Source organism: Octodon degus, unplaced genomic scaffold (genome assembly GCF_000260255.1).
Source record: "Octodon degus isolate 3935 unplaced genomic scaffold, OctDeg1.0 scaffold00118, whole genome shotgun sequence".
In the NCBI taxonomy this organism is placed as follows: Eukaryota; Metazoa; Chordata; class Mammalia; order Rodentia; family Octodontidae; genus Octodon; species Octodon degus.
This window is the reverse complement of record NW_004524694.1, coordinates 2,616,836-2,627,571: the sequence shown is the minus strand read 5'-3', so window position 1 is coordinate 2,627,571 and position 10,736 is coordinate 2,616,836. Positions and strand designations below refer to the sequence as shown.

The 10,736-nt window shown below is 40.6% G+C and overlaps 1 protein-coding gene across 1 annotated transcript in view; it reads right to left on the bottom strand.

Moving 5' to 3' along the window:
• Spag1 (sperm associated antigen 1) overlaps window positions 1-10,736 on the bottom strand; it is an 83,010-nt gene that overhangs the window by 27,895 nt on the left and 44,379 nt on the right. The window contains exons 9-11 of the mRNA XM_004640089.2: window positions 9,223-9,353; window positions 7,354-7,460; window positions 5,601-5,760 (exon numbers count right to left, since the gene is read on the bottom strand). Coding sequence (XP_004640146.1) covers window positions 5,601-5,760; window positions 7,354-7,460; window positions 9,223-9,353 — 398 coding nt within the window. The remainder of the gene's footprint in view (window positions 1-5,600; window positions 5,761-7,353; window positions 7,461-9,222; window positions 9,354-10,736) is intronic.

Below are 10,736 nucleotides of genomic sequence, written 5' to 3'. Positions count from 1 at the left end.
AAAACTGCAAGTCTTGCCCGGCCTACTTAGTTACTTAGGAAGACACTGTCTCAAAATAAAACATAAAAAGGAGTGAGGCTGTAATTCAGTGGTACAGAGCCCTTGGTTCAATTTTTACTACGTCTAAATAGTCAATTAATTTTAAAATTTTTGAGAATCAAATTATCAAGACAGTAACAAGAAGTACCAAAATCCTGTAATCCTAGCACTGATTAGGCTGAGGTAGGAGGATCACCATGAAGTTGAGGCCAGCCTGGTTTATACAGTGAGGTTAAGGCCAGCCTGCATTACAAAGCAAGATTCTGTCTCAAAAAAGAAAAAGAAAAAGAAAACATACAGAATAAGATTTTAAACCCATATATCTATCTGATAAGTTACCATAATAAAGGATATCTAAAATTCAATAATTAAATGGAAACCCTATTAAAAATGGATAAAGGACTTGAATAGATAGGTTTCACAGAAGATATACAAGTGGCCAAAGTCACATGAAATGATTTTGTTCAACAGTCATTAGGAAGATGCAAGTTAAAAACCATAAGGAGATCAGCTCCCATTGGCTATCATAATCTATAATCAAAAATGGAGACAAGTGTTGGCAGGAATTTAGAAAAATTGGAACCCTCCTACAGTTCTGGTGGGAATATAAATGGCGTAACCACCTCAGAGAACAGTGTGCAGTTCCTCAAGACACCGAACATACTGTTCCCACATAACCCAGTAATTCCATGCATAAATATATACTCAAGAAAACTTAAACATCTGTAGACACACACACACACACACACACACACACACACACACACACACAATTGTAAATAGATGTCCATGAAGCTTATTCATTAACAGCCCCAAGGTAGAAGCAACCCAAATGGCCATCAGCTGAAGAACAGAATATTATTTGTACACAAAAAGTTATGAGATACTGATATATGTTGCAACATGGCTTGACTTGGAAACACTGTGCGCAGCAAAAGAAGACAGATGCAAAGATGATTCCCTTACATGAACCATTCGGAGCGGGCAAAGCTGTGGGGACAAAAGCAGATTCTTGACTGGGCCAGAAGTGAAGGGACAGGAAAAATGGGGAATTACCACTGACAGGCCCGGGATATTTGTGTGGGATGCTGATGAAAACATCCTGGAATTAGTGACAGCATGCAACCTCGTGAATATACAAAACCCCACTGAAGCCAAAAAGAATGAAATATACCTACAATTTTTTAAAAATAGTGATTTTTAACTCACCCTTGACAGCAAAATATATATTTTTTGTTTTTTCAATTTTGGCCAATTCGATAGGAGAAAAACTATTTAATTTTCACTCTTTATTAACAATAAAATGTAATAATCATTTCTATTTCTTCATTGGTGATTTGTCTGTTCCAGGGCTTTGCTCATTGCTATACTGGTTCCTCATCTTTTTCTTATTATTTTATAAAAATTCTTCATCTTATATGATTAACAGCCCTTTGCCACTTTTCCTTGTCTGTTATTTGCCTTTTGGTTTTTTTATGGCACCTAATGTACAAAGACTTCTCATATTTACATAGTCAAAACCATTCAGCTTTCTTTGTGACTTTGTGTGTTGATTTAGTTCTTAGAAATCCCTGCTTCCTACCCTCCATATCCTGCCATTCATAGGGGAAGAGAAATAGTTCAGTTTTATTCTGCTTATGACTGTTTGGTTTCCTTATATTTCACTCATAAGCGGGGAAAAAGCAATCACAGGAGGGGAGACACTAGATGCCCGCTTTCTTGATGGCCGCTCCCAGACCCCAAGGGAGGCAGATGCAGTGGGTACCCGTCTCTGACTGCTACACTGTGAGAGAATGGCCACTTCTAAGTGATCTCTGCCAGGGAAAGGAAGCCATAAATACACAGGGAGCTCCTGAGAGAGCCCACAAACTCAAAGCCCCACTTCTATCATCCTTGAAAAGTACTCTTTGTGCAGTACTAGAGATTGATGGGGCCGGGGAGATGCCTCAGTAGAATAAGCGCTTCCCCGGCAAGTGCAAGGGTCTGAGTTCAATCCCCAGTTCTGCCAAAAACATAAAAAATAGAGATTGAACTGGGATCTTCCTGTGAGCTACTCTCAGGCCTTTTTTACTTTTTCATTTGAGTCAGGGTCTTGCTAAGTTGCCTGGGCAGGACTCAAACTATTACCCTGCTGCCTCGGCCTCCCAGGGTGAGGTGCTCCAGTCCTTAGAAGGCTGGTGAAGAAAGCTGGCCAACTGGCTTTGTCTCAGTAGCCGCCAGACAGCAAGCGGCGGTGTAGCTTTCTGTCGGTAAGCTGAACCCACAGTTATGATGCCCCTGGGTCCAGCCCACCCATGTGGAGCTTGTTACAGGAGCAGCAGTATCACCCCAGGTTACAAACTGCTATGACTACTGCATTTCCTTATGACTTCCTGGAACAAGAGCGGAATGACTAGGCATTCCTTCTCGGAATGTGGTGGGATGGCGCGCAGCACACAAAGATTCCAACTTGGTAGCTTCCCTCTGGGCTGTAACATTTTCCTAAAAGTGGCTCAGGTTGCTGCGCTCCTATCCAGCGCTCCAGGGCTTTGTACGAGTCATCCACCAAGGCGAGCAGGCAGGGGGAGCATACCTGGCTCAACGGAATTCATTTCATCCTGGGATGAAAGGATTTCCTCAGAGTTCCCAGCTCCTTACTCCATCTCAACTTTATTTGCTTTCTTGATAAAAGGAAACTCACTGGTTTGAATATTTGTTTTTCTATCAAGACTTTTTTTACTCCTATAAATACATATTCCCTAATCCATGAATAATTGCAGAGGGGCAGTGAATAGCAGGATCAGAAACATTCTCTTAAAGCTCTGGCTGTCTGGAGATTTCAATGGGAATATTACCTCTCTCCTGGGAATCACTTTAGGGAAAACTGTCTGCCTCAGACAGAAACAATTTAACAATCTGATAAGTATTACTGGATTGGTAACATGTTTTTTACAACTGGCCCGACTGAGATTTTCTTCTTTCTTGCTTTGTTTGTTGTGTGGCGTTATATTGCTGTGTTTCCGAGGCAGGATCCAGGCTGGCCTGGCCTCATATTCTTCCTTGCAGCCCTGCTGAGCTACATTCCCAGCCACCGCCCTCCCACCCACTTTGAGGCGGGGTCTTGCTAAGTCATTCTGTTGCCCAGGCTGGGCTCGATGATGATGATCCTGCCTCAGCCTCCAGGAACGCTGGGGTTACAGGCGTGCACCACTTTGCCTGACTTCTGATTCATATTTCTAGATATGGAAGTAGTACGAGAGCTTGTAAAACTACATTATCCTCATCCTGCTTATCTCTGTTTGGGAGGAAGGCCCTTTACGTTTCAAAACTGATGATAGTAGTCTTTAACTCGTTTGTTTCTGGCATATGCTCAGTTTATTACTCCTCTCTTCCATTCAGTTTCTGTTAAAGTGCTCAGTGTGTCAGTGGGCAGTAAAGTAGGTAAATTTATTTCTTTGAGAATACAGCCTGGTGGTGTTTGGCCTGATTTTGGAGAAGCTATATTCTCTTGGTTGGCATCCAGTGAGCACTCTGAGGGTAAGGACTGAAAAGTCACACAAATTTGGGATTATATCCCACTCATCTAATTTACAATCCATGGAAACAGGTGAATAATTAACAACCTCTCTAGTGGCATAAGCACCTGCCTAGCAAGGTCCTGAGTTCAATCCCTGGTGCCACAAAAGAAAAAAAAAATAATAAAGAACCTCTCTAAACTTGTTTCCTAATCTATAAAAATAAAAATATAGCTCCGAGGATTATGTGAAACAATCCATGCAAAGCAAATTTGAAGTACTTTAAATGGTGTTAATTATTCAGCCCTTGAAAAAAAAAAAAGTGAGAAGGGAAGGTACAGTTAAAATGGAATAAACATACTTCACCGTATTTTCCCCAACTGTCAAACCCAAGAACTGTCAACCAAGGATCTGATAGCCAGCAAATCATCCTCCAGAAGGTCTCTGTGATTCAGCCTCCCAGAATTCTAGGACTGCAGGCACGCAGCACCATGTCCAGCTTGCACATTCTTTTATGACAGATATGGAATATTCATCAAGAAAGAACATCACCCACTGCACTGGTGCATGCATGTAATCCCAGCACTCAGGAGGCTGAGGCAGGAGGACTGACTGCTATGACTTGAGACCAGCCGGGGCCATGTAGTAAGTTTAAGGCCTGAACTACACAGTGAGATCCTGTGTCAAAGACAAAGGAAGGAAAGAAGAAAGGGGGAGAGGAAAAAAGGTAGGGAAGAAGGGAGAGAGGAAAGAGGGAGATAGGCAGGCAGGCAGGAAGGCAAGAAAGAAAGAAGGAAAAATAAAAAGAAAATATCTTGTGCCATACATCAAGCCTTAACAAATGTAAAAGTATTGACATGAAGTAAGTATATTGTGATTTTGACAAAAGTAAATTAGAAATCAGTAACAGAAAGGTAACTGAAAAATCTCAAAAATGTTTGGCAATTAAATATGTCTTATGGTCAAAGAAGGAGTTTTGAGAAAAAGTAGAAAATGTTTTCAAATTCATGAAATGAATGTACAACATATCAAAACACGTGGGGTGCACAGAGCTCAGAAGGAAACTTACAGCATGAGATGCTTAATGAAGGGGAAAGGGGACCAGCCAAATAGCTCAGAGGATTAAAGCGCCTGCAAGCAGGCCCAAGGGCTGAGGGTTTAATGCTGAGGACTGTGGTGCCGACCCTGCCCCAGGGTCATGCTGAAATGGCAAATGAGACCCACACCAGCAATCCCAGCTCTTGGGAGGCTGTAAACAGGTGGATCACTATGAGTCCAGTCTAGTAGTGAGAACCTGAACACCCTGTAGACCCTTCCCTAAAATAAAAAGGGTGAGGGGGGAAGGATTCAAGTCAATATTCCACGCTCTGCTCTGAGAGACTGCCTCAGAAAAAGAGGAGCAGAGTGAATTCATATCAAGCAGAAGAAAGGAAATAATGAAGAGCAAAATTAATGAAATTGAACAGGGACATAAAGCAGTGAAAACATCAATGAAACAAAAGCTGGTATTTTCAAAAGATCAATAAGTAATTAATCTCTAGTTGAACTGGCAAAAAAAAAAAAAAGATAAAACAGAAATTACTAATAAGAAAAGGATATCATTTCAGACCCATCAGCCATTCAAATAAAAATAAGGGAGTAACATGAACAATTCTGCACAGAGAAATTCAACTTGAGGTGAAATGGACCAATTCCTCAATACTACCAAACTATTAAAATTCACCTAAAAAAAATTATCCCAGATTAAATAATTAAAATCTTCATACACTTACACACAAAATACAAGTGAAATTTGTTACACTAACAAATTTCTATCCAACATTTGAAGGAGAAATAATATCAGTTCAACACAATCTCTTCCGAAGGAAGGATTAAGAAGAAACGATGAGTTTGCCTGACTGAATTAAACTTTTAAGTAGAAGGTGAGCCCAATTTGCTTGTGGATTTACAAGATCAAGCTTGACAAAGGTTGGTAAGTAAAATTTTCTGTGCAAATAGAAAAGTTGAGCCAGCTCATTGTATGCACAGGTGGGTTTTCGTACAACCAAAATAGAAAAGACTGCTTACTTTTATCTCCATTGCCATCTTCATGTTTAATTCCACTCTTCGTTCTGTTTTCATCTTCTGAGTTTTCTACTTCTTCAATAACCATCCTTTTCCCTTTGTTTTGGGGCTTAGATGTGGGTTCACAATTCTTCATATTTCTTTCAACCTCTGACAAGATTTTCTGCAGTATAATCATACAAATGAAAATGTTTTTCTTTAAGAAAAAAAATGCCTCCAGGTAAGAATATATAAAGATATTAAAATATAAAGATAAGGGCTGATGAGATAGCTCGGCAGTCTAAAGAGCCTGCTTAGGCAAGCTTAGGCAAGCATGCATGGACTGCAGTTTGATCCTGGTACCACATGCCTTGCCAGCCCTGCCCCCAGGTGGGCTGAGCCAGCCACACACGAACACAAAAGTAAAAATTAGACTTTATGGAGGTGTATTTTTTCAAAACACCTTCATTGCTTTATTTGATCATAATTATATACACCCACTATATAAAAAACAACTTTAGAGTAACAAATATATTTTAGGTTTTATATTATGTTATGTATAAGGCCCACTTTTTAAGTTAATTTTTACAAGTGATTAAGATAAAAATGCATTTGGATAGGGCCCAAAAGTTAATATGTAAATGTGAAATTATATAAGGTAATAAAATTAAAAGTGGCTTTTCTTGTTTCAAATTTTTGTTAGTAATGTTCCATTAACACTTAATAACTATAACCATGTATAAAATAACCACAAACAGGACGCAGTAGACAAAGTAGGCAATCCAATAGGCGTCATGTGTAGAAATGTAGGGACAGCTTGTGGGAGGGATGCTCCCAGCTCTTTCTCCCATTTTGGACCATTCTGCAAGCAAAGGCACTAATCTGCGTTTGTTGTAGACAGTCTTTAAGGATGTCTCAAGAAGAGAACAATATTCCCTTAGAATATAGAAATGGCCTTGCCCTGGAGAGGACAAAGCAAGTTTGTTTGCTCTCCAGGTTAAGAGAGGCTATTTCCCTCTGGGCAGAGACTGGCCAGCTCATTTACGACCCATCATAAATGATGGGCGTTTCCTAAATTTGAGATTCCTCCTCCATCACACAAGGCCCCTGAGTGTGCAGCATCCATGTGGGCCACTCTGTGCCACGCCTGGGAGGAGCAATGACAAGAATGCGAAGCTCCTCTGTTCCGTGTGTCAGGAGTAGAAAGTCCTTTCTGTCTGACTCAAGGCATCTTGGATCCTCTGCTAACTCACCTTGTCAGTTTGCAAGTGGAGTAAAATCTCAGATCCTTCTCGGCCCCTGACACTTCCCTCTGCTTTTCAGTCTTGAAACAGAGCCCTGTGACTGCACCCGAGTTAGCCCACTCCTGCAAGTAGTGCAGGCTATCCATGATGCTGTTACCATGCCAACAACAGAAAGACTCTTCTATGCCATGCAGCTAATAGCACACCCCGCATCCTGCCTAGGAAACTTCTACTCTGCATAGTAAACCGAGATCAGCGCAGGGAACAGCCTTGCCCAGAACACTGGAGGAAAGAGAAAAATTAAATATTGGACACACATGGATAAGTCAGTGCTTTTGCACAATTTTTTTAAAGAATTACTTTTTTTCACTTCAAATCTATGTTAAATTTTCAGGTGCACGGGATATACTACTTTTTAAACCTGTGACCCAACTTTTGATGTAATTCATTCAGCAAGGCTGATGCAACTTTAATACATAAATTCAGAAACAGTAAATTACAGAATTAGGTGTGAAATCACTTTCTATACTTACCTTGGCCAAATCATTACCAGGTTCAACCTCCAGTACATTTCTCAAATCTTCCATGGCCTCCTCAAGCTTGTTTTGATGTTTATAAGTAGTGGCCCGGCGCAGAAGGGCTAAAATATTACCAAAAGGAAAGTAGTAAGTTTTAATATATGGCATTATGGTTATGACATGTTTTACAAGTGTAAAAATATAAGTAGTGTGGAACCCTGTAGGACGTAAGTGTACAAAGCTTAAGTACGCCTACTTCCACATCGTTGAATAGAAAGGAACCGGTCTTGTGGTAAGCAGAACAGGCTGCAGCAGGCAACATTGTCCTCTAAAAACCCAGGGCCTCTAATAGCATCTGGCCCGCCTAACCCTAACCCTAATCCTAACCCTAACCCTGGCTACCTCCCCTAAGGCGGAGAGCCTCCCCTGCCCCTCTCCCCTTCACAGGCCCCATGCTGTGCTGCATCATTGGGAAGTTTTTGCTAAAACAGCAGCATGTTCCTTACTATCTGCACTACTGTTTTCAGCACTTTCCGAAAACTTAGAAAGTCCCCCGTTGAAATGTGGTGCATTACTGAGCAGCCTCTAGCTCAGAATATGGCACAATTGTAAAATCCAGTCAAGCCATTTCTAAAATGACAGGGAGTTTCTTAGCATGGGGGACTGAGAATCCTGATGCCCAAGTCGGCTAAGTTCTGAAATGGAGCACACTGGTAATTTGCAACAGATTTTTGGGAAGGTTTTGATATGTAATTTTTTGATGATTTAACAATGATAACAAATGCCTTGTAGTCCCATCATTGATCATTATATAATGATAGAACTTTGTCCAATAAGTCAATTTGTCAATTTTAAGAATCAGTTTCGGGCTGGCCAAATAGCTCAGCAGATTAAAGCACTAGCAAGCAGGCGCAGTGGCCAAGAGTTCCATCCCCAGGCCTGCCATGCTGGCCCTGCCCCCAGGGCACACTGAGATGGCAATTGAGACTGGGTGTGGTGGTGCACACCTGTAATCCCAGCACTTGGGAGGCTGTAAACAGGCGGATCACTATGAGTCTGATCTAGTAGTGAGACCCTGAACACCCTGTAGACCCTTCCCTAAAATATATATATAAAAAAAAAAAAAGAAAAGATTTAGGCTCAATAATTCTGAGAAGAAATTTATACCTGACATGTTTTAATATGGTATTATAAAACATTTAAAAATTTAACCTTTGTGATTTTAGTCTTAGAATGAGCCATCAAAATGAAGGGTAAATCATTTTGTCATAATTTCATTAATGTAGTAGCATCACGCTTTGAGTATACTTGAGCTATTGCCATTGTTACTCAGATTTCCAAAGGGAACTTCCATGAAGAAATATTCATGATATAACAGTTATCATTTTGGGGGGCATTTTTTAAATTTTGAAATAACTTGATAGTTACGGAAATTTCCAAAGTTAGCACAGAGTTCCTGTATACATTCAATCAGCTTCCCCGCATAATAACACCTTACTCAGTCCTTTTGGATTATTAGCCATCTCAGTACAAATAATCAGGGATTTAAATTACAAGTGAAATTTGAAATTAAAATGTATGGCCAGGTGTGGTGTCCCATGCCTGTATTCCCAGCACTCAGGAGGCTGAGGCAAGAGAATCTCTATATGTCTGAGGCCAGCCTGGGCAATCAAGTGAGTTCAAGGCCAGCGTTAATTAAGCCTGAATTATACAGTGAGACCCTGTCTAAAAAACAAACCAAACAAAAAAGTAAATACATGAAGGTGCCAATTCACATGTAGAAATCTGACTTTATCTCCAATATGTTTAATGCAAATATATTATCTACAAATAGTCTTTAAGGGACTCTGCCATCAACACAAAAGCATTCAATGACTATTTTACCTTTTATGTTTCCAGGTTCTAACTCTAAGACCTTTTCACAGTCCTGAAAAGCACTATTCCAGTTCTGCAATTTGATTGCTGCTTGAGCTCGATTGTTATAAGCGGCTATAGTAGGATGCGCAGATATACTCCTAAGAGAGAAACATTTATTGGCAACAGGCAGACCTAACGTAAACATAAGGACACAGAGAAACTTAGTCAAAGTTGAAAACAAATAATCACATCCTGTCGACTGGTGTAAAATAATTAATGAAAAGAACTTAATATCTACCTGACTATGGTTTAAAAAGAAATGCTATGAAAAAATGAATACCCATATGTAGGAAAGATAGAGCACTGGCATGTCGAAATGACCAAATCTAGAGACAAATAGATGGTACAAATGGAAAAGTCATCAACATGGTCATTAAAGATCATTAGAGATGATTTAATTATTTAATTCTAAGGAGGCATTAGTGATTCTATAAACACAGTTTGTAAAACAATATTTGAAGAATTTCATCTAAAATTTCTTACAGTCTTCACAGACTGTAAGAACTTTTGAAGTTTGTACAAGTATTGGTTGAGCATCTGCCACGGACCATGTACTCTGCTGGGAATTGAGACCAGAGTGGTGGAAAGGAGAGCAGACACTGCTGCAGGAGCCTCTGAACTGATGGGGCGGCAGTAATGGGGACAGACTGAGATTTAACCCAGTTAGCCACATTTCCTAGGAAGTCAACGAATATCTTGCCTGGTGTGGCAGTACATGTCTGTAATCCCAGAACTTGCAAGGCTGAGATAGGAAGAGGGCCATGAACTTGAGCCCAGGCTGGGCTGCAAAGTGAGTTCAAGGCCAACCTGAACTACACGGAGACTCTGTCTTTGAAACAAAAAAAAAAAGTTTTTGGAAGAAGTAAGGCATAGGCTCAATTCTAACAGGTAAATTAGGAGGAGCTGGGGGGTATGGATCAGTGGTAAAGCACTTGCCCAACATGCACAAGCCCTGAGTTTAATCTAAAAGGAAGAAAGAAAGGGAAGAAAAGGAGGCAAGGAGGGAGGGACGGAGTGGAGAGGGAGGATTAGATCTCTCTCTCTCTCTCTCTCTCTCTCTCTCTCTCTCTCTCTCTCTCTCTCTTTCTTTCGAGAGGGTCTTGGCACTGGACTTGATCTCGTGATCCTCCTGCCTCAGCTTCCCGAGTGCAGAGATCACAGGTATGCGCCACCACACCTGGCAAGAACAGCATCTCAGACAGAGACTCAGGACGTACGCAGGCCCTGTGGGGGATTAGGTCCAGGCAGTGTGCCGCAGAAACCAAGCTTATAATTTTTATGCTGTGTAGATTTTCTGTCAAGTTCCTTTCTGTTCTTTGTAAAATAGGAAAATTAGGTCCTCTGTCTAGGTGGGAGTAGGGTGAAAGCTTAAGAGATCTGAGAAAATACTGAAAGGACAAACAAAAGTGAATTTATAAAAATCACAAGAATAGAACCATCAATGATTAGTATTCTCTGGCATTGGTGTCATCCATTTGCCA